The sequence below is a fragment of the Leptonotus elevatus genome, chromosome 19 (assembly GCF_054856555.1).
Source record: "Leptonotus elevatus isolate MCC_2025b chromosome 19, RoL_Lele_1.0, whole genome shotgun sequence".
In the NCBI taxonomy this organism is placed as follows: domain Eukaryota; kingdom Metazoa; phylum Chordata; class Actinopteri; order Syngnathiformes; family Syngnathidae; genus Leptonotus; species Leptonotus elevatus.
The window spans coordinates 1,889,405-1,912,781 of record NC_141257.1 but is presented as its reverse complement, the minus strand read 5'-3'; the positions used below and the strand labels follow the sequence as shown (position 1 = coordinate 1,912,781).

At 41.9% G+C, this 23,377-nt stretch overlaps 1 protein-coding gene across 11 annotated transcripts in view; it reads left to right on the top strand.

Annotated features, from left to right (window-relative positions):
• The window catches only part of clasp2 (cytoplasmic linker associated protein 2), a 41,245-nt gene that overhangs the window by 10,734 nt on the left and 7,134 nt on the right, over positions 1-23,377 (top strand). For 2 of the 11 annotated variants that reach the window (XM_086062654.1, XM_086062646.1), the window contains exons 7-30: positions 1,281-1,351; positions 8,416-8,550; positions 9,216-9,289; positions 9,371-9,463; positions 9,538-9,683; positions 9,759-9,894; positions 10,194-10,264; positions 10,338-10,397; positions 11,245-11,322; positions 11,411-11,578; positions 11,743-11,783; positions 11,976-12,143; positions 13,237-13,260; positions 13,485-13,502; positions 14,701-14,802; positions 17,432-17,605; positions 17,953-17,997; positions 18,829-18,936; positions 19,158-19,220; positions 19,986-20,092; positions 20,173-20,196; positions 20,732-20,887; positions 21,009-21,100; positions 21,181-21,244. In XM_086062654.1, the coding sequence (XP_085918780.1) occupies positions 1,281-1,351; positions 8,416-8,550; positions 9,216-9,289; positions 9,371-9,463; positions 9,538-9,683; positions 9,759-9,894; positions 10,194-10,264; positions 10,338-10,397; positions 11,245-11,322; positions 11,411-11,578; positions 11,743-11,783; positions 11,976-12,143; positions 13,237-13,260; positions 13,485-13,502; positions 14,701-14,802; positions 17,432-17,605; positions 17,953-17,997; positions 18,829-18,936; positions 19,158-19,220; positions 19,986-20,092; positions 20,173-20,196; positions 20,732-20,887; positions 21,009-21,100; positions 21,181-21,244 (2,218 nt within the window). Of the gene's footprint in view, positions 1-1,280; positions 1,352-8,415; positions 8,551-9,215; positions 9,290-9,370; positions 9,464-9,537; positions 9,684-9,758; positions 9,895-10,193; positions 10,265-10,337; positions 10,398-11,244; positions 11,323-11,410; positions 11,579-11,742; positions 11,784-11,975; positions 12,144-13,236; positions 13,261-13,484; positions 13,503-14,700; positions 14,803-14,925; positions 14,953-16,449; positions 16,477-17,431; positions 17,606-17,952; positions 17,998-18,828; positions 18,937-19,157; positions 19,221-19,985; positions 20,093-20,172; positions 20,197-20,731; positions 20,888-21,008; positions 21,101-21,180; positions 21,245-22,338; positions 22,399-22,595; positions 22,599-23,377 lie in introns of all 11 variants that reach the window. The other 9 variants (XM_086062653.1, XM_086062644.1, XM_086062645.1 and 6 more) reach the window with 9 other exon arrangements.

Genomic DNA, 23,377 nt, shown 5'->3' with positions numbered 1-23,377 from the left:
TGAAAGGTTTAGAATGACAACAGCAGCGATGCTAGTTTCATTTGCTCTTTGATGGCGTTTTTCACTATGAGTTAGCATTTTGCTAAGTTAATGTAGTCTGGTGGTTAAACACACACAGAGGTGGCAAATCCAGGTCCAGAAAGTAAAAACCCTGACACGGTTTGGCTTTAGCCTCGGATACTAGCTCGCTCCCTAGCAGGTAAACAAGCTAAATAGGAAGCACCTGGAGCTAAAGCTAAACTGTGGCAGGGTTTTTACTTTCTGGACTTGGATTTGCCACCTCTGATGTTCTCTTCGTTTTGTGTTTAATTTGACATTGGGAGTAGCAATTAAACGGCTTGGATCCTCATTTTTGAAAAATGTTGTCACATTTGCCAAGCGACTACTTGTTTTAACATTTGCCTTCACCATGACTCGTGCTTCAAGGCAAAAAAAAAAAATTGGCCAAGCAGGCTCATATCTTGAAAAGTCAGGTCAAGTTGTATTCATGTATTATATCATGTTCATTCAGCACAGACTTGTATCACGATTATGCTGCCTTGCATACGCGCAAATGTGCAATACGTGATGAGGAAAATATGAGGAAATGCAATTGGGGTGAAGCAAGACAGGCATGGCTCGTCTTTTTGCTCTCCAGCCCCTCCCCCCTCTGACCACAATGCTTGCGTCTGTGTATGGAGGGAGGTTATGTAAAGGGTAACCAGATCTGCTGGCCGCTTATCACACACAGTCAAACTTTGGCTTGACTGTGTATCCCCCCCCCCCCCCCTTCTAGCGTGTGATCGACATATCCACCACGTATGTAGAACAGTAGGTGGTGCTTTGTTGCATGCACGCTTTGCCCTCCCCTTCGCCTCGATCCCCTCCCCTCCCCTCCCCTCGGAGAGCCACTGCACCATGTTTGATACAAAGGGCTGAAGAACGGAGCGTGTCACCGGCTCTGCGCTCATCTGGGGGGAATACGACGTGGGGAAAAAACGAGGAGCCGTTTCTCTCTTTGGCAGTTTAATATGCAAACGAAAGGAGGAGGAATCCATTTCATGCGTTGGAATACAAGCGGTGAGCGGAGTGCGCGCTACCCCGGGGCGTGTTGTGCTTCTATTTTTGTCATACATGTGCAAGCCGGCAAGGCGCGCCGTCCATCTTGTGTTGTTGTTGTGTCGACACACCCACCTGGAGAGACGCTCACGTGCGGTGCCAAACACCACAGAAGCCATCTTAACAAATGGGTCCAGTTTGAGCGATTGTCGTTAATAACGTTTGTTTCCTCCTCTCTCCAGGTTGCAGACCATTTTCGCTCGCTTTGATGAGGCTCTGAATTCGGGCAACATGGCTCTCAGCCCCAGTCACGGTCAGTGTCTCGTCTTATTTACTTTGCGGGACGACGCCCACCGTCATGTTGAGTCATGTCAAGAAGATTTTGCTCTTGTCATGTATGTGCGTGTGTGTGTGTGGCTTGACCGTGTGCTCTTATGATTGTCTCACCCGGTTGCCATGTAATCGGACCTAACAGGATTAATGGTTTAGTGTGTATGCAGCAGTACAGTGGACAGTGCGTGACCCTTTCTTTGTCCAAGTATAAATAGAATCACTGTTGTCATGCTGTATCGGATGAAAATATATGCACTATATGACAACTATAACATTGTTTTTTAGTAGAGGACAGGGTATGTTTTACTTTGTTTGATTGCATGATTGCATATGGACACATTTTGTGTGGTTGCATTTCCAAAATATTGAAATGTTCTTGCTGTTGAATTTCGGTTTAGAAAAAGCATGCATCCCTAAATATGATTTTTTTTACGATTTTAATTGTTTTGATTAATTTTTATTCAAAATGCACAAAAAATGCTTTTGTGCAAAATCTTTTTGCAAACAGTCTGAAATGAGTTTGAGAAATTTTATTTATTCTAATAGTTTGTAATTTTTATATTTGATCATTTAAAAAAAATGTAATTTGTTGGATATCTTTTTATTTTTGTTGATATATATAATTTTATCAGATTTTTGTTGTTGTTTTAAGGCTAAAAGACACATTTCCAATTGCTGATTTTATTTATTCACTATTTTATTATTTTTAGTGATTTTTTTTTTCCATCTTAAAGTAAACATCGTTCTGTCCATTGATTCACCACCTCCGCCGAATATAACCCGCTCGTATTACATTCATGTTAGTCCTACTATTAGCCAGACACTAGTGTATCTTTAGGCTGGCATGTCACCGTAAATCACACCCATCAGCTTGTTTACTCGCAGCGGCTGGTTTTGAAGACGCCGTCTCCTGTGGCAACCGTGGTTGGTTGATGGGGAGGAGACACGGGCAGGCAGAGCGTGTTGCTTTGAACCCGGGCAGCTGCGTGGCTGCACATTGGCTCGGGAATTAATGAGCACGTATGCTAGGATCATTAGAATGTAGCAGATTCGTACTGTACTGTACACCTTTATTTGCACTTGCAAGTGAGTTAGTGTAGCATATGTCACTTGCCGTTCATGGGTCTGGCATGTGATTCTCTTGGCATAAAATCTTCATTTTAGTTGCCTCCGCCAAGGTGATGGCTTGATTTGGCATTTTGAGAGTGTTCATTCTAGTGGAAATTGAGACGTGTCACAAAAATGCAGTCCTTGTATTCAATTTAACTTGGCAGCATGAAATTTGGTAGGCTTGTCAATTATGAGTAGACCCACAAAAAAGTCTCAAACAGACATGCCCAAAAAGACACAGGAAAGGAAGCCTGCCATTTTGACTTGAAACTGCCATTTTAGCTTCTTTTTGGACATTTTTTGTGGACCTTCTAATCTAAGTAGCTGGAAAATTCAGCTCGCATAGCCAGGTTAACCTGCCAACATAAATTTTGGTGGGCATATCTATCATAAGTAGACCCACAAAAAATCTTCAAGATATACCTGAAAATACACATGAAGTGTGCTATTTTGGTTCAAAATAGTCTTTTTTTGTTTTGTTTTATTGTCATTTTGTACATTTCCATGGTTCCCTCTCAAGAAAACTTGTCCTAGAAATGTTCAGGGCTTTGAGGCAGCTGTTGGCGAAGAGAACGGGAAGGAAGGAGGATTAAGCAAAAAAAGAAGTTGACCGAGATCTCGTCAGTCAGTCAGTCGCCGGGTCGCTGCCTCTCCCGCCTGTCGCCTCCTCGCCCCCATTCATCCTGACGGATACACAGCGAGGCTGAGGCGAAGGAGGGCAAGAGAACGAAGGAGGCGGCAAGATTTTAGCAAGCTCCAGCCATGGCTTTTGGGAAAGATGGCGGCCGTAAGTGTGTTGTTTAATCCCATCTGGCTGTGTTGCTGTTGGCACCCGGACAAAAGATGGTCACCATGCGCTTTTACAGTGGAATCGGCTTTGAAGTGGTGCCATTTTTATATGATTATTGTAGGGATTGGGATGTAGTCACTTGACTCGATTTGTTTCCCCCCTTCTTCCATCTTGAAGTCATCATGGACATTTTCCGCCTTGGGGGTGGGGAGGTTGGTATCAGACCCGAAACAGGAGTGTTAAGTTCAACACTAGTTCTGTTATGTTGAGCTAATTATTTGTTTGCAGGATATCCTTGCTTTGCTGGCTTGGGTTTCAAAGACAAAGGAAGGTCGCTAATTAAATGAAATTGCATGTGTTTGTTGACTTGACAACAGCATTTTTTGGGCTGGCAACACAAACATTTGAAAGCAATTCTCAGCGTGCGTTAAAGTCTCGTATGTCACACCAGATAAAGTTGATCCTATGTTGGGGTTGACCTCCATCCAAGAAATCATAAATGTTTAACTCATTTTCTTCCAAAAACGTATAAATATGTTACATTTTAAATATTACCATGGTCCCAAAAACGTATTTATATGTTGTTGTTTTTTAATGCTAGCGCATACAGAAGGCTTTGATGCAGCCACTTTACAAAAGCATTACAAAAGCGAGTGACAAATTTTCTGGTATGTTCCATGTTTTTATAGCAATAGAACACAATATTCTGTGGGCCTTGCAAAATCAGTCAAAATGCAGTAAAACAGCCGGGAGCGAAGGGGATTGCTTCAGTGAAAATGGCTGGGAGTGAATGAGTTGATGAACATTTTTGAAAGCATTTTGTTTCTCGTGTTGTGTAAAAGCTGCAATATTTCGACTTCACTGAGTTCTGTGTAAAAGGCAAAGGATGTTATGTTGCGTCTCTGGTGCGACCATTTTGCAGGATCTCTTGTGTTTAAATTTGGCAACTTAAATGCCTTGCGATTTATGATAGAAAATCATTCAATTTGTTTCAAATCAAGTGAATGAGAACTACTGTGGGCTAATGATTATTGCCATCAGAATGGTCCAAATCAAGGTTTCAATTTTGACATCTCGGGTGCAGTCCATGATTGACTTTCCCATTGCATGAACCAGGCTTCAATAACTTCCCGAGAAAGTGAAATTCAGAGATTGATAGAAGACTCTGAAATTCGTGCTTGGATGCCGCTGCGTCTGCATGTTAGTGAAAATGACAGTTATTTATCAACTGTCATGAAATAATGATGGATTTGACTGATGTTTGCGAGGGAAGAAACTAAAAGGAAAACCACCCTATCTGTAAAAACAAGTATCCAAAAGGAATAATCATTGCTATGTACGTTTCCAAGATATAAATCCTCCAGATTTCATTGCAGCCATCGCTCTTCAGAAAATGACAATTATGGAGTTGTTCTCGTTCTCAGTGGCTTGATTGTTGTTATGCGGTAAAAGTTTCTGCTCCGTCCCGTCTGAAATTATGGCTGTCGGTCCGCACACACACAAAAAAAAGTGGCGAACAAGCCAAACACATTCGTCGACTTTCAAACTGACCGCAAGTAGCAGCTTTCATCGCTTGCATACTTTAGCTGTTGACAGTGACTGACACCCCCCCCCCCCCCCCCCCTCCACACACACACACACTTGGTTCCCGTCCACAGTACACACATTTGCAGACAATCTCATTCTGCTCCAGTACCTCGGCAGCTCTGCGAAAGGAAAGCGTGACCCCGTTTCCAAGGCTTGGCGGGTTGCCAGGGGAAATCTGTGCTCAGAATATTATGCTTTATTCCCTGTCGCCCTCACTTGAGATCTTAAATTATACCTGTCTGTCTGTCTGTCTGACTGACTGACTGACCGACTGACTGACTTTCTGTCTGTATGAATCCAGGCCTGTTTTTTTGAGTTTGTAAGTGACTAGACATCTTCCCTGCGGTTTTTCTTGTTGTGGGGATCGTGATGCGTCCATTTTGTGTCTTTGATAACAAAGCACCCATGTGGTTGCAAGTGCTTATTAGTTTCTGTGTGTTCTTTCGTGCTAGGTTATTTCCAAAAGGCAAAAGAGCTCATCTCGATTCATCACGAGTGCAAGGCTACATGTGTTCAGAATACTCTTGCATCTAAAATTATATTTCCCATTTGAAATGAATGCATTTGTTATTCATTTGAAATTTTTGTTATATGATTCGAAAAAGGGAAACAGCCCTCCATAATATTGTACTTTAAAAACATACTTTAATGACGTAAATAAATCAAATGGAAAGAATAAAACCGTTTTTGCCACATTAGTTGCTTCACTTCAACGGTCATTAAGATTAGCATTTTGTGTGAACATCGTTTCAGTCCTAATTTTCCCCCTCATTAATCTCCTGCCGTGTCAGTCTACTGTTACTATGGCAACGTTTCCCTTGGACGTCTCGGTTATAATCTTGTGCATGTCATGTCTGTTTCTCTAATAACGCGAGATGAGGATGTTACACTGTCACCTTGTCAACAATGAAACAAATCGAAGTATTGATGCTGTATGTACGCCCTTCATTTTGCTCTCATGGTTAAAAGCTGGCCCACGCGTGTTGCCATGGCAACAATGTGTGTGTATGTGTGCCTGTTGCCTGGTCTTTGCTCATCCTTCCATCCAACCACCCCCTCGTTTCCTCTCTTTTTTTTCTTTACCCTTTTGTCCACAAGCATGAACACTCCAAAGGGGTCTGATGCGAGAGACCCTTACAGGCTGTGATGGCCTAAGTGTACATTTCTTCTTCGACCATTCAACAGATAAACATCCTTAGACAAGCAAAATGGAAACCACATTTGACATTTCTTTCTTTTTTCTTTTTTTAAATCATTGGTTACAGTGGCAAAGATAAGACACAGTTATCAAAAATATCGATGCTCATGCAAAAAAGTTTGAAATTGAAAAATTGTCATTCATCGTATTTCTGATGTTCGCTTTTATTAATTGACAAGGAATTTTCATGCAAGCAAGATCCTGTGTGGATTATGTAAAATTACAACCGTGATCGTGATTTAAAGAATTGACCAACTTTTATTGGAGTATTTCTAATGTGCATTTTTTGATGTTAGAAATCAAACATTAATTTTCATTCATGTAAGACAACACAAAATTGTACCTGCACTGCTGCACTTATTGTGATAAAAAAAAAAAAAGCAACCAGTGACACATATGTAATGTGCATTTTTTGTGCATTACAAATTGACAGCGAATTTTTATCCATGCAAGACTCCACGGAACTTGTATACATTTACAAATGTGATAGTGATTTAAAAAGAAAAAGTCAACACACATTCAAAATTGAGAATTACATTTTCACTTGTTCCTAACACCTTCTTTCTACTATGCAAAAAAATTCACTAAAATTACAAGTGATAGTGATATTTTTTTTAATCAGCAAAAACAGTAACTTATCTCCAATGTGCATCTTTTGCACATTAGAAATCATGCAGCAACAACTGAAATTGTGTCTTCGCTCATATGCAAGATCTTCTTATCGCTTTGTCATTTGCCCCAAAAAATGTGTCTAGACTTTGTCTGCTGTGTGCTGTCAATGAGAGTTTATCTTAACCAGAGAGTCCTAGTCAGAAACCCTGTTAAAATTCCCTGCGTGCGTTCGTGTGTACTGCCTCCGCACTGGCTGCAACAGGATGATGTCACCTCCCATCCGATTGGCTGTCGAAATCCCGGCCGAGAGCAAAGGGAGGGGACCGACCGGCAGAGCTGGGAAAGAGGAGTAAAAAGAAAATGCCGGCACTGGCAGGGGCGGAGGGCTTTTATTTTTGCGGGGGCATGTCAACTTTGGCCCCGTGTTTTTTGTGAGGCGAGGGGTCTGGCAGAAGAGGGGGCAGCGGCCCCCGCCGGCACGCCCTCCCGCCTCCCTCCAGAATGAGACGACTGATCTGTCAGCGCATCTGTGACCGTGAGTGTGTGGAGGCGGACCAGGGCGTTGTTTGCATGATTGTTTGGACCTCTTTAGTGCCGATGATGTTTTGATGTGCAGGTCAGCTGGCGATGGATGAGCGAAGGTGTCGGCTGGCGGCTGTGGCGCATTTGTCGTTCTCCGTCCCCATCATGTTGTCACACGCTGGCCTTCCAGCTGGCCTGATATCTGCCATTGTCAGAGTTGTGGTTGCAATTGTGTTGCTGTCAAAATGGACCCATTAGTCTTTAGGATTGATTTAGTAAAATGTTGCAAAGCTGTCGCCAGACGAAAAAAGTCATTTTACTTGCGTACCTGTTAAGCTAGTTATGGGGTTTGTAAACAGGTTTCATTTTTCTATTTTACGATTAAAATAAATAAATAAATAAATTATGCAGTGGTGCCTTGAAATATGAATGGACCCGAATTACGAGCTGTCTGGATGGATTTTTTTTGCTTTGACTTCAAGCAAAAATTGTAGATACAAGTGAACTCGGGTTAAGTAGTTTCACAACAAGCAGCAGATGGTGACCAATTTCTCAAAAAGAAGCTTCAAGATACTTAAAGGGATACGTGACTCATTTTCAGCAATTAAAAGTTCATATTATGCAAAATAATTTGATAATGTCATTCATTTTCATGTAAACGCATTTTGCCACTTGCTGTTGACTGAATATGACATCACAGGTGCTCTGAGCAACCAATCACGGCTCACCTGAGTTTCTCCTGGCTCAAATTGAGACAGAGGTGGTATCATCCTGACTATGATGGGTGACAACCGATACCAGGTATCGGTGCCAATACCTTATTGGTATAGTCTTATTTTAAGGTATCGGTACTCCCGGCGGTGACCGATACCATTATAGGCCGCCCCCCCCCTGCGGACATTTTACGACCAGGGACAAGGAATTAGTATTGATATGAGTACAAAGTTGCCATTAACTTCATGCAATTTTAAGGAAACGTGACGTTCGCAAACTGAGCCATGTTTGGTCACACCTGTGATGTCATTTTCAGTTGACAACAAGTGACAAAATGTGTTTTTAAAGGTATTGATTGTGCATGAGAAATTATTATGAAGTTATCAAACTAATGAAATAAATAAATGTACCCCTCACATGGCTGCACCACTGAACCAACGCCCACTTAACACTCTGATGCGCCATTTGATCTGTGCGAAAGACAAGCTAACCGCTTCGTCCCTCTCCGCAGATCGAAGTTTCGATGACGACGACAGCGTGGATGGGAACCGCTCGTCATCTTCGGGCTTCAAGGTGCCCAAAGTCCCCAAGAAGACTGCCGAGTCGTCGGCGGCCCGCCGGTCCAGTGCTGCAACTGTAAAGCTAGGTTAGCCATGCTGCTCCTTAGGAATACGATGCTTTATTATTATTATTTTTTCTTTCTTTTTTTTCTTCTTTTTTTTTTCCTACGATGCTTTATTATTACCATCCGTAGCATTGCCTTGGAAACACTTAAGCTGCTTTCCTCCTTTTGAGAGCTTCCGTTCTCCTTCCTGTTCAAGATGCACCCGAGTGTTCAGTGTATCGATTCCGATCAAGTGGTGTTCTTGTGTCATTTTTCCAGCACGGTTTAGTTCACCGTGCTCTGTTTTGGACCTGATTTTGGTCCAGTTATTTCAGTGTATGGAAGTAAAAAAGTTGACCAATTTTCATGAGGATTAATGGGAGTAATGCTAACATGCTAACAGTTTGTGTGCTAACAAGATAGCAACCTGTGCAGCAAAAATGCCAGGGCTAATTAGTAAGGGTTTTATATCTTGCCCATTGTTAATGAGAATTGGCCAATTGCTAACATGCTAGCCAATATCTGGCTTAAAAGCAAAAGGGTCAATTGATGAGGATTTTTACACTGTGGATGTTAATTGAAATGAGAATTGAACAGTTGCCAAGCCATGGATTAGTAAGGATTTTTGCATTTGCTGTGTATTTTTTTATATTGAGCATGCTGCATTTACCAAAACACTAACATGCGATCACGCTGTCACACGACAGGGTCCAAGGAAAGTGCCGGGGGCGTCGACGAGGACGACTTTGTCAAAGCCTTCACAGATGTCCCTAGTGTCCAAGTAAATTGACGTCTTTTCAAAAGACTTGCTCTTAGTCTTTGCTCTGTTTTCTATCAAAAGCAAAAAATATTTTTCTTGCAGATCTACTCCAGCAGAGATCTGGAAGATAACCTCAACAAGATCCGGGAGATCTGCTCCGACGACAAGCATGACTGGAACCAGCGAGCCAATGCCGTGAGTGGCCTTTTGTTCAGTTGTACACCCCCCCCCCCCAAAACTGGACTTAAAAGGCTTGTTTATGTCATCAGATGAAGAAGGTCCGCTCCCTGCTGGTGGCCGGCGCCACCTCCTACGACTGCTTCTACCAGCACCTCCGCCTTCTGGACGGAGCCTTCAAGCTCTCCGCTAAAGACCTGCGATCCCAAGTGGTCCGAGAGGCCTGCATCACCGTGGCGTAGGTGTCTCCAATGTATGCTGTCTGCACCATGTTGGATATAGAATCGTGTTAATATAGCGTCTTTATGTACAGACACCTTTCTTCCGTGCTGGGCAACAAATTTGACCACGGCGCCGAAGCCATCGTCCCCGTCCTCTTCAACCTCATCCCCAACTGTGCCAAAGTCATGGCCACCTCTGGCGTGTCAGCCATTCGCATCATCATAAAGGTGATCAGACTTCAACATGATTTTGACAACGCCGTTTTATTACAGAAAGTCAAATCGAAATGATATTGAATATTAGACGGGAAGTGAAAGCGAATATTGTTAAAATTAACAAAATAATACAAAAATATTAGGAAAAAATACAAACGTATTAGATGACAAATACTCAAGTATTGCAATTATTAATATAAAATATGAAACCCCCAAAAATGCTGCATATTGGATAAAGACTTCATAACGCAGACGTGTTTCTAAAATAATCTTCATGATGTCTGATGGGCTTTGTTGTTCCGTGCTTTCAGCACACTCACGTTCCCCGACTGATCCCCTTGATCACAAGTAACTGCACGTCCAAGTCTGTGGCTGTTCGAAGGTGAGACAACTTTAAAAGCTATGAAAAATCACTTGATCTTCAGCATAATGAAAACAACACATGGGTTCTTCAGGCGCTGTTATTACTTCTTGGACCTCCTGCTGCAAGAGTGGCAGACACATTCTCTAGAGAGGTGAGCATGTACTCCATATGGGCACCTATGGGGGGTTCAAACATTTTTTTTCTTTTTTGGTCTTGTATACATTTAATATAGTATATATTTTTGTAATAATTATTTATTTACATCTCATATTTTGTGTAAACATTTTTTTTTTAAATGTTTATTTCTCATCAAGTGTATTTTTCTTATTTTGTGTCATACATACTTTTATTATAGTGTATTTTATTATTTTTTTCTAATGTTTGTATACAATATCTATATTTTTTTATTTACTTTTTGTCCCATCTATTTTCAGTAATAAAGTTTTATATTTTTTACTTAATATTTTTGTGTTTTCTGACTAATGTTTTGTTTTATACTATAATCTTTTTTTGGGGAAGCTTAATTAACTGTGTGGTTTTTTTTGTGTGTCTATTGTAGTCTTTCCCAATTGAGTTTTTTTTGTGTGTTTAATATATATTTTTGTATGTATTTTTATTTTAGTTCTCAGATTCTTTCATCTTAGTGTAATAATTTTTTTTATATATAATAATATATATATTTCTAATATTTGTGTTGTTATTTTTTTATTGTTGTTAAAATAATTTTTCAACTAATATAGTATTTTGTGCAATAGTATAGTATTTTTTTTTTTTTTTAGGATAGATTCTTCCTATCTTTTTCCATCATTAAGTTTTTTTTGTATAGTTTTATATTCTTTTGAATCTTTTCCTCATGTTATAATATTTTGGGATTTCTTTCTAAAATGTACATCATTTTTCGTCCGAAGTTTGTTTTTGTTTTTTTACTTTACTAATATTTTGACCATGGTTGTTAAAGTGCATTTTATTCAATATACACGCACACACCTCCATCACAGGCACACAGCCGTTTTAGTGGAAAGCATCAAGAAAGGAATCCGAGACGCCGACTCGGAGGCGCGAGTCGAAGCCCGCAAGTAAGCCGCGCTCCAAAATGTTTTCATTTGGGGAAACCCGAGCCCTTTTCTCCACTCACCGTCTCATCTCTCGACCCCCTTTCTTCAGGACCTACTGGGGCCTGAGGAACCACTTCCCGGGGGAGGCGGACGCGCTCTACAACTCTTTGGAGTCGTCGTACCAGCGCACCCTGCAGTCGTGCCTGAAGAGCTCGGGCAGCGTGGCCTCGCTGCCTCAGAGCGACCGCTCGTCGTCGTCTTCGCAGGAGAGCCTCAAGTAAGACCGATTCGGAAAAATAAAGGGAAAAAATACATTAAATGAGAAATACAAAAATATTCTTGAAAAATTTATTAAGTAAAAGGTACTATACTAGAGAGAAAAAATACACAATCTACTAAAGTTTACTATTGCTTAAAAGGGACATTTTCTTGCTTGCACAGTCGGCCGCTGTCTTCAAAGTGGTCGGCGGCTCCGGGGCGAGGTGAGTCTACACACACACACACACCCACACACACGCACACGCACACGGAAGACACACACCAAACACATCATCCCTTTCATTATCACGCTTGTTTACATCCCATCTGTTTTAATTTTTGTACTGTGATTCCTGCACGTGTTTTTTGTCATGACATTCCTCCCGCTCCCCCCTCCCCACCGGTACCCCGTCCAGTCCCTGTGGGTTCAAAAGGCAGCGGGGCGGCATCGTTGTCGGCGGCCTCCCTGCAGCGCTCCCGCAGCGACGTGGACGTGAACGCCGCCGCCATGGCCAAACACCGGCACGTGCCGCCGTCGCCAAAGGGGCCCAGCCGCCTGCCCCCCGGCTCCTACGCCTCACTGGGTAAGGGCGGCTTTCAGTCAAGGAGGCGGCCAATCAGAGAGCAGCCGGGGGATGACACGTGGACTCTCCGTTTTTTTGTGTTTTTTTCCCTCCGTTTCTTGATGCTTGCGCTTTGCATGCCTCTATGGCTGTGTTTTGAATCAATCACACATTGCTCCTCCTCAATCACGATATACGGATTTAAAAACCACAAAATACACTCTTAAAGAACAACTGTCGACTTTTATCGCTGTTCGCCAGTGATTAATAATAGTGACTGACTAATATTTCTTTAATATTTAAATGTCTCAACTGTCAGATGAGTTTAAAATTAAGCTAACCACTGTTTGGAAAAATGTCATTGGTCTTTGTGAGCCACTGTTTTAAAATATTCAATCTATTTTATATTAACATTTTCTACGATTTATACCAATTTTTTCAAGTGCTGTTTTTTTTTTTTATAACCAGTTTTATTTTTTATTTTTTGAATAGCCACTGTTTTTAAGATGAAAAATTAATAAAATATTTTGTTTTTAATAATCATTGTATTTAGTGAGGAAGCATTTCCCCCATTATCTTAAATTATTATAATAATTAAAAAATATTTTTGCTACTGTAGTAGGGGTGCTATTATGCTATTTTAGTTGTCGAAGTATTCTGAGAAAAATAACTTCTTTTTTTTTTTCTTTTACAAACTAACACGTAACAAGTAAACACAATACGATTATTGAAGCTGCTCCAGTCGCATAATTTCCACGTTTTTTTTTCCTGTATCGTCTCAATGCATCATGAGAGTGCGACTCCAGGGGCCATTTTCACTACTTTTCAATATGTATTGTGGGATATACTCACTAACCACAGATTAGAACTCTCTGAAGGGTCCCCACTTATATTCGTGGATAGGGAGCGATTCCGAACACAGCCGATATGTTTCACTGCACGTTTGAACGTCTATTTTTCTTCTCAAGTTACTAACTCACACTTCTCCTTTCTCTCCTCTCTTTTGGCTTTAATTCTTTTCATTTTGATCCTTGCGTTCACTTTTGTCTTTCAATTCTTCCTTCTTGATTGTTTCTTTTCATCCTCCTCCTCCTCCACCCTCGCTCCTGTAAAGATGATGCCTCTGATAAAACGGATGGTAAGATCATCTCTTCCTCCTCCCTCCTCCCCTTCACCCACTCCAACTCCTTTTTGTGTGGCCACACAGCACCTCCTGCTGTCTGATTAATCACACTAGCATCCCAATTCATATCCTAGACTTGATCTAAAGCTTCATTTTGTTGATTGTCCTTTAATTCAACTAAAGCTATAACGTAAATAATTCATTGGGTTCACATTTACTCCTTGTGCGTCTGTCTTCAGGAGCCAGGTCAGACAACGGTAAGTTAGGGAAAGCATTGTTTACTGGCGCCTTGTGTTTAGAAGAATGGGCAGCTTTTTTTAGGATCTTGCGCAAATGGTGTGCAATCAGGGCTGGGACACTTTATTGGTGGCTTTTTTTTTTTTTTTTACCTTAATCATTAGGGCCCGACCGATATGCATTTTTTGAGGCCTATGCCGAAACAGAATTTTTTTTTTTCGGCCGATGTTTAAAGGGCCGATTATAATCGGCGGCCAATTAATCGGTCGGGCCCTATTAATAATCAAAAAATGCAATTAATGCAATGTTTAGTGAATGATCTTTGCAGCCCTGATTGCACTCTCAATTTTAAGTGAGAGTGCAATCAGGGCTGCAAAAATCCTTATTTAGATGTTTTCTGGCTCTGCTGATGCATTTCTATTTAGAATCCAACCCAAAAAAATATCCTGTACATTTTAGAAAGAACCCATTGAAAGAAAATGTGCCCTATTATGCAGATTCAAAAAAAAAAAAAAAAGCTTATTGTGCCATTTACTCCGAACCCAAGAAAAAACTATCCACCATTGCCATTGGAGAAAATTGAAAACACAGAAAAAAAATATATCACCTGCACTTTTTACACAGACTACAATAAAAGAAAATCCACCTGAGCCTTTAACACATAATCCAGTTAAACTACACGTGCCATTGACACAGAACACAGTTTAAAAAAAAAAAAAAAAAAAAAAAAAAAACACCATGTCCCTTTTATACAGAACTAATGGTAAAAAAAAAATCCAGTGTTGGCATTATGGCTCTGATGCACCCCAAAAGGTGGAAAATTTCCAGTCAAATTTAGTTAGCTTGTTCTGTGTTGGTGCCATTTTATAACAAACCACAATACGGAAAAAGGGCAGCAAAATGGCTTTCTCTGCAGGCAATGTGATCTGAGCTTATTTGAAGCCCCTTTCACACTGAGTTTTTCCAAAATTACTGCATCAGGACAGCGGACAGAAGGTGTTGAACTTCACACAACCTGTTCCACCTTTCTGCCATTCCTTTTTACAGATAGTGTGAAAAAGGGGCTTGTGTACTTGGCTGTGATTTTACCCAACATTAGCCATCTCAGCTTCGGCTCTCTAGTGCGTCTTTTTGTGGAGTTTGATGCTAACGCTAATGCTAACCGTAATGTTGCCATGTTTGGTGGTGCGTGTTTCAAACGCCTTTACCTGCTTGCAGGCCGCGTTCGCACCAAGCAACCCTTGACCACCGCCAGCAGCGTGTCCAGCCAAGTGGACTCGAGGGGACGCAGCCGCACCAAAATGGTCTCCCAGTCGCAACGTACGTTACCTCTTTCAAGGCACAACTCAATACTGTGAGAGAGTGCGTGTGTGTGTGTGTTTGTTTAGTGGGATTTCTATATCTGATACCTTCACGGCAGCGGCCATGTTTTTGTGCCTTCAGGTTCCGACGAATCAGATTGTACACCAGGTATTCTGTGCGTGTGTGTGTTTCAGATATGTCAACATGTGTGCGTGTGTATCTTACTGTGTTCCACTGTGGGAATGGTGGCCCACACGCTAAACTCATTCAGGTGTTTTTTGTGCAAAGAAAAGTTTTATATATATTTATTTTTATATATGCAGTGGAACCTCTGAGGTCCCATTGGAAAACAATACAAATAGTAATCATTTTGTTACCCACTGTTAATATGGAGTAAAAAAAATTGCGGTTATGGTTCATCCTTTTGTGAATGTAAAAAAAAATGCAGAGTAATTTTAATTGAGGAAAAAACCCATTTCATATTAATCTGTTCTTGGTGAAAAATATTTTCTAATTTCAAATTATTTTGTTATTTTTAACAAGTTTACTTCTGGGTATTTAGAGGTTGTTGTTTTAGTTGTTGTTAACCACTTTTAGTGGCTAAAACTTTTTTTTTGTAAACATCTCAAAAGTCTCACAATTGTTTTGTGTGTTCTATTTTTTGGTTGGGGGGGGTTAAGGTCAGTGTTAAGGATTTAAAAAAATATTTAATTTAAACTATTTAATTTCAAAGATAATACCCACTTTGAATGAAAAAAATATACATTTGTAATCATTTAAAATCGAACTGAATTTTTGTGTTTGTTTTTTTAAGAAGAAAAAAAGTTTACCAATATTTTTTAGACATTTTTACTGAGTTTCTGGCAGAAAAAAAGAAAATAAAAAGAAAATATCTGTCTGAACTCTAAAAAATATTTAGAGTAAACACTTTTGGGGTGAATGAGAATGAAGAAAAAGGTATTTAGTTAAGTACCGTTTTTGTGGGGGATTTTTATTTTATTTTTTACCGTTCATTGGTTTTTTAATACAAACAAAAATCATGATCACATCAAATGTTTTAACATTAATTGTTGTGTAAAAAGTTTACTGCTGTAAAAATAGTCAAGGCTGTAGTCTGGCTGATGCTGCTCCTTTGCAAAACATGCAGACTTGATTTTGAAAGTTTTTCCTCATCTTTTGAGATGTATTTACATACTTTGGAGCATTCCACTTTAGAGGTTCCACTCTGTTCTTGTGTGCGTGCGTGTGTGTGTTTGTGCGTGCTTCTTTGCATGCAATGTTTCATCACCGGGCTTCGGTGCGGTAAACACAAAAGGGTTCCAAAGTCTCCAAGCAACATTAATATAGCAACATTAGCCAAGATGTAAGACGGCCAGACAAATGGACGAACTCAACTGTCCGCTGATCATGCATGTGCAGGAGTGTATTTTGTCATTTGGCCTTTTTCCTCATGGTGTGGACCGGCTTCGCTTCCATGTCCCGACATGCCCTGCTCACACCCCGGCCCCACCCAGCTCCCGACATTTTGTGGGCTCCTTTTATTGATCTTCTGAAATTCATCCATTCCACCGCGGCGCTTTCAGAGCTTTTCCCATCCTGTGTTCCAACCTTGCCATCATTCACCGTAGTTTAATCTGCTGTTCCTTCCCCCTCTCCGTGGCTCAGGATCTCTGTCTGCTACCTCCGCCGGTGGTAAGAGTCTTAACGCCTCCTTATTGTTATCATTTCTTTTCTTTGGTTATTAGTACCCACCCCACCCCACCCGCCATCCTCGCACTGGTTGTCACCTCAAGCTCCTCCTCCTTCCTCACACACAGGCCAATGCATGTCGGGGTTGCTTGTAGGGATCACTGATGTTTTCGCCACACTCGGTTACTGCACTGCAGTTATCACGGGGCAGAAAACGTGGTCAGAAAAGTGAAAGGTATTTCTCAAATAGTGGTGTAATGCATCATCCCTCAAATACACGCTTAAAACAGGCTGTTTTCATAGGTGCCGATTTGTACTTTTTTTGCTAACCAAAACAGCAGCGTAGATATATTTAAGAAAATAAAAAAAACCAAATGCCTCCCTCAAACTGGTGCTGCGTCCATTTATGACAATAAACATCTCCCCCAAATAGACGCCTCACTCACCAGTTCGTGTCCGCATTTGAACGTTGTTGCAAAGATAGAAAGGAAAACAGCATAGGCACCATATGCAAATAAGTCTTAAGGAATCCAATCAAGACAAATGCATGCTCCCCTCAAACTGTTATTAGATGTATATTACTTAATGGATGCTTGAGTTCGCACTGCTGAGCCCATTTGAAGTGTGTTGCTAACTAAAGAACAGCACCAAAACAGATTTGGACCTGCCATCATGTTGTTTGTGTTGAATAAATCAACTCCTTCCACAAATAGATGCTTCTTTGAAAAATGTACACAAATGGTACCAAAACCTTGCATTTTTCTAGTCGTATCGTCTTAACACCCGTCAATCTCACTTGTTGATGTTTTTAGCTTCGCCGTGTTTGGTTAGCATATAAGCTGTGTGTGTGGCGACCGCTCTCATTTGTCTGTTTTCCAGGCTGATGGAAAAGTTGGCTTCCATCACTACTACTGATTTGACTGTCCTTCACCTAACTTGACATCCTTTCTTCCCGAAGCGGGAAGCCGCAGCGGCTCCCCCGGGCGCGTGCTGACCACCACGGCGCTCAGCACCATGAGCTCGTCGGCCCACCGGGTGCTGCCAGGGACCACCGGGGAGGGGCGCAGGCGTAGCCGCATCCCCCGTAGCCAGGGGTGTTCCAGAGACTCTTCACCCACACGCTTGTCTGTCGGTGAGTGGCGGAAAGGATTCGTTGCACCACATTTTATTTAATTTATTTTTTTTGCTTGATTTTCCAAAATAGTGTCAATCAAATTTTCCATGAAAATTCTACATATAATCCAACGGGAAAAATAATTTTTGAGCTTTGTGCAAATTTATTACATTTTTATTTTACACACAAACTGGTATTATGACAACCCAAATTTGTTAGTTTTTTTTAATCTTTTTTAGCAATTTTTTTTTTTTTTACTCAGAAATCGCATTCAAAAAAGAAAGAAACGTCCTTTCTGGGATCTCAAATGTTTTCATCCCGTCCTGCCTCCCTATCTGTCCTCCTTTCTTTTCCCGCTTCTCCAGCTCCCTCCAGCATTAGTTCTGTCTACAACGGCGCCAGCAGAGGAGGTAAGGCTGCACCCCCGGACCGCCTCTAACCACCCCGGCTCAAATATCGTGAGCTTTGTGATCTACCATCAGTCTATTTGTCGTCCAAATTTGCTCTCTAACATCACGATCGCAATACGAACGCATGATCCCGACGTGTCCGTATTAACAAATGAGCGTTCTCACTGTATGTCAATTCATCTTCATCTCTGCGATTAAGCCAGCGATTAACCCTGATTGGCTGGAACATCCATTGAGGTGCAATCAAGCACGCGGCCCTTCCTTCCTTTCTTCCCTCCCGCCACCACTTTGATTCATCTCACTTCCTTTGTCCTCGATGGCCAAAAACAGTTACGCGGGATGAATATGGTGTTCAATGTGAGCGCGGAGAACTCTTCCAGAGATCAACAACAAACCGGTTTATTTTGAAAAAACGGCAATGTTCCTGATCAGGCTGATTTATTTATGTATGTATGTTGGCAAAAAACTTGAAGTTGGACACAAGCTGCACTGTGCAGTTGGACGATCATTTATTTTTTGGGCTACAAAAGAAAATATTTACACATTTAAAAATATTAAGACAAATTTAAAAAAAAATAGACACTATAATTTTGTAAGTCCCTTATGGACCAAACATAATTTATAATATATATTTATTTATCTATGGTGGCAAAAACGCAACTGGAAGTTGACCCGTGCTCACATTCCTTCCTTTATGTATGTCACATTTTCCTCCTCCTTTTTCCTCACATTTGTCCTCTCTCTCTCTCTCTCTCTTTCTTTGTCTTTCACAATCTTCTTCCCTCCTTCTCCTCGTTTTCGCGCCACTCTCGAACCCCCCCCTCGGCTCAGCCCGGGGCAGCCGCATCCCCCGGCCCAGTATGAGTCAGGGCTGCAGCCGAGAGGCCAGCCGGGAAAGCAGCCGGGACACCAGCCCCGTACGCTCCTTCACGCCCCTCGGTGAGTAGCAGTAGCCGGCCCTCCCCCAACTGCCCGCCGCCCCAACCCTGAAGAAGGTGGAAATTTGACAGCCAAACAATCCAAATCACTTGCACGTTTTTGTTTTTTTTTTCTCCGGGACTTTTCGGATTCCGCTCACACCATTAGCATGGAGCAGCGCAGGGGGGCTAACGCAAATTGTGTGTTTGTGTGTGTTACGTGTGTTTGAATCTGGGTTGCAGCCACGCGGAGCTACTCTCGCTCCACGGGAGCTCTCCACACGCCCGACGCTTTCGGGGCCGCAGGTGAAGGCTGAGTACTTGTAAATGTTCTTCATGCCGCAAACAACCAACCAACCACCCAGTCGGCTTTGATTTCGCATCTTTGTCTTTTCTTTGCTGCACTGCTTTTCTGTTTTCTTCTTCTTGCCTTTATTATTTGTTCTTTTTTATGTTTTGTTTTTTTTTGCATTTAGGATGGCAGAGCCTTCCAATGGAATCGCATGTTTCCTCCCCATAATGGAAAAACATTTGTGTTCAGGATAGCTGCAGTATTTTTCTTAACTCTTATTAATTTTAGCTTGTTAAAAAAAGTGAAAGTAAAAATGACATTTTCTGCATTTTTGTTTATAAAATCTAGCTTTTACCATATGAACAAAAAAAGAACAAAAACTTTTGCTACCTGTGGGCTGCTCGTGTTTATAGAACTCAAGGTTCAGTGGACAAAGCTAAATATTTTTGTAAAATTAATTTTCATCTCTGACTGTTAATTTGCAGATTGACAGAAAAGCGTAAATGTTTTTAAAGAGAAACGCAATCTCCTCAACACTGCTATCATGAACACAACTGTATACACAACAGTTATCAGTGATGCCTTTTCCTATTTTCTTTCAGTCATATTTTGTCCTGAAATGTCATCTAACCAGCCATAACATGAACTTACAGTTTTGTCATGGATGAGTCGCCGTCCCAGATGTATTTTTTATTTAATTTTATCCAAAGCATGTCAGCCCTTTTTCCTCAGTCGCTCCTCATTTTTTTCTCATATCCGTCGCATCTTCTTGTAAATAGGCTCGAGTTTCGGCATGGGTCAATCCAGCCACTTGTCATCCTCGGTCAGCGCCATGAGGGTCCTCAACACCGGCTCGGACGTGGAAGAGGCACTCGCGGACGCCCTGGTATGAAAACCGTAACCGTGCGTGAGTTTGTGTGCGTGTGTAAACTAACCCTGCTTCCACCTCTTGTTTAATGCTGTCAGCTGTTGGGAGACATGCGATCTAAGGTCAGCCTCTTTTTTTTTTTTTCCCCTGCCTCGTACCTTCAGTCTTGTCTAGTCTTGCCTTGTTTTGTGTGTTTGCATGTGTGTGTGTTCATTACCCAGGAGACCACTGCTGTTATTTTTCCACTTAAAGTACCTGGAACGACTAGTCTTTTTTTTTTTGCAGGGAATTGAAAGGTTACTGTGGCTCAGTGATGTTTATTGTCAGCCTGAGGTCATGATCAGGCCAGTTGATTCAGAGGAAAGGTAGTAAAAGTAGCTGCAAGTGTGCTCCTTATCCAGTAGGGGGCAGTGCAAAAGCAACATTTGTGACTATTGCATGGAGAAATCTTCAGAATTACGAAAATAAAATGTACAATCACTTGCATGAAGAAATGTTTCGCAACGTAAAACAAAGCAGTTCTTATTGCTTAAATAGCTCAGTGATACTTCAGTGATTATTCAGTGCTTGAGTTTGTCAAGGAAAATACAACACATGCGAAGATTCTGGCTTCATTTCCCGCCCTGTTCTTCCTCTGTGTTTTTGCTTGTCCCGCAGAAGAAGCCGGCGCGGCGGCGGTATGAGAACTACAGCATGTACTCCGACGACGACGCCAACAGCGACGCGTCCAGTGCCTGCTCGGAGAGATCCTACAGCTCCAGAAACGGCGGCGCCATACCCACATACATGAGGCAAACGGAAGACGTGGCCGAGGTTAGGCGCCGTCTGTCTGTCTGTCTGTCTGTCTGTCTGTCTGTGCGGCGAATGGAAGGACGGCACTGAAATTGAAGGCGATATCAATGAGTGACGTGGCCAATGTTTGTGGACTGTCCAGGTGCTAAACCGCTGCGCCAGTGCCAACTGGTCCGAAAGGAAGGAGGGTCTTCTGGGCCTCCAGGCCCTCCTAAAGAACCAGCGCATGCTCAGGTGCGCCCCAACAACCTGCCACCACTTCAACGTTCCAGGAGTTGTCATTTGTTTTGAAAATGAGCAATTATCATTTGCAGCCGCGTCGAGTTGAAGAGGCTGTGTGAGATCTTCACCCGCATGTTCGCCGACCCGCATAGCAAGGTATGGTTTGCATGCAGCTGCATGTCACAAAACACTTTGGTACAGTTGCACAAATCCATCATTTGATTTTCCCGCCATTTCTCACTGTACCGGATTCTGCCTCCCGAACAATGAAGGAGACTCACTAGCACTTCCCTCCTGTTATTCAACGGCAAAATTCACAACAGGTGTAAGAGGCGCCAAGCGGGTTTAGAGTGTCATTAGCAGGTTGCAGGACGAGTCACAGAAAGGCATCTCCTTGGAACATTCCATGGCACCTCTTATGAAATTATGTCCTTCAGCTCCTTGTTCAAGAAAGTCAAATTAAGCTCACCTGTAAGTGGATTTCAGGTTCATCCTGAAATTTCACCCCAAAGCGCGCAATACCTTGCCTTGAGATACCAGTTGAATTCGTTCTGTCACCATGAACTCGACTCAAAACATTTGCGTCCTTGAAATGAATGGAAATCCCATTAATCCGTTCCAGACTTCCAACCAAAATGTTTGTAATGTGGTTTCAATGAAGCAAATCACATTTTATAGTATTTCATAAAACACTTAATAACATACATAGTTAAATACAAAGTGAAGAATTAAAGTCATCATAATTAATGCATTTCGACCCCTTCTTTTGCTACTATTTTAAGTCAATCAGTCATCTGCAGTGATATTAGTAGTTTTCCACAGAGGATAAAGAAAATGTGCCAGTGAGTATTGCTAATTATTATATAATAATTATTCTTTTAATTTTTGACAGCTTTAAACTCTGGGTCAATTTGACCCGCAGCAGAACAGGAGGTTTAATCACCAATGATGCATGACGCGCACACAAACAACACAAACAGGGCATGCAGAGTATTCTAACGGCATGCCACACCCGAGTGTGCGTGTGACCTGACTGGACGGACGGATCGCCGTTGGCCGCGTTGGCTGCTGCTTCTTCCTCATTCAGAATTCTAGAGAACTAGTCAGGCTGGCTTTATTTTTATTTTTATATATAACCAGCTTCACTGTGCTCCATCTAATCCGCATGGGTTCCCTCTTCCCGCCCTGCTTCCCTTTTTTCCTTTTGATTTTTTTTTTTTTGACATTTTGATGGTTTCAATGAATTTCAGCGAGACTCCGGCAGAGTGTACGGCACGGCAGAATCCGGTATAAGCTCAGCCTCCTTCAAGGTACCGCATCCCATCCCCTCTCCCACCTCATTCCCTTTTTTTTTTTTTCTTCTGTGGTTCCTTCTTGCATCTCTTCCATGCAAAACGTCACATTTCCAGACGTTTGACTCCACAAAGTTGCCTCTTTTGAATTCTAACCAGAGCGTCTCTTGTGTTTCTCCTCCATGACGCCGTTGCTGATCCCTGGAACTCCACAGAGAGTAAGTCTTATTTGTTCTTCAGATGAAACGCTAACCCACTGCTCGGCGACAACCTTCCCTCCCTGAAAGAGATGTTGCTGATGGATTGTAACACAAAACTCTTCTCAAGCCACTTCATCACCACTCTGGGCACAAAGAACAGTTTTGTGTTTGCGGTAGAGCACCCACGGCATTGGCACAACTAGAGAGTCGAAAAGGCGCCCTTTGGTGGTCGCTAACGACGTGAAGCTAAAGGTTCAAAAGTACAACTGAGGCTAACTTATGCAGCGTGTGAAGTTCTGCAACTAGTTTTCATGTTTCGCCGCGTTGCAAAACTTAAATTGCGGTCGAACAGCGTTACAAGGTTGCAGATGAAGCATCTAGTCGAAAAAGGTCTTATCGTATAAGAGCTTTCAGAAAAAGGAAACAAAAAGGCAATTCCTGTTATAAACCGAATTTTCATCAGAGCTGTAAACGCAAACAAAAAAATACAACTTAAAACAATATGAACATCAGGGAGTGACCGTATCTGTCTGGAGTTTTAAACTTTTAAACATAAATGGTTTATCCCATGATTGGCTGGCAACCAGTTCAGGGTGTACCCCGCCTACTGCCCGTAGCCAGCTGGGATAGGCTCCAGCAACCCCCGCGACCCTTGTGAGGACAAGCGGTACAGAAAATGGATGGATGGGTTTATCCCATTTTTATACATCTTCAAAGACACTCTTGCAATGTGACGCGCGATCGCATTCACACATGTGCAATGACGCTGCACTTCATTTCTTGGTTGGTGCTGCTGT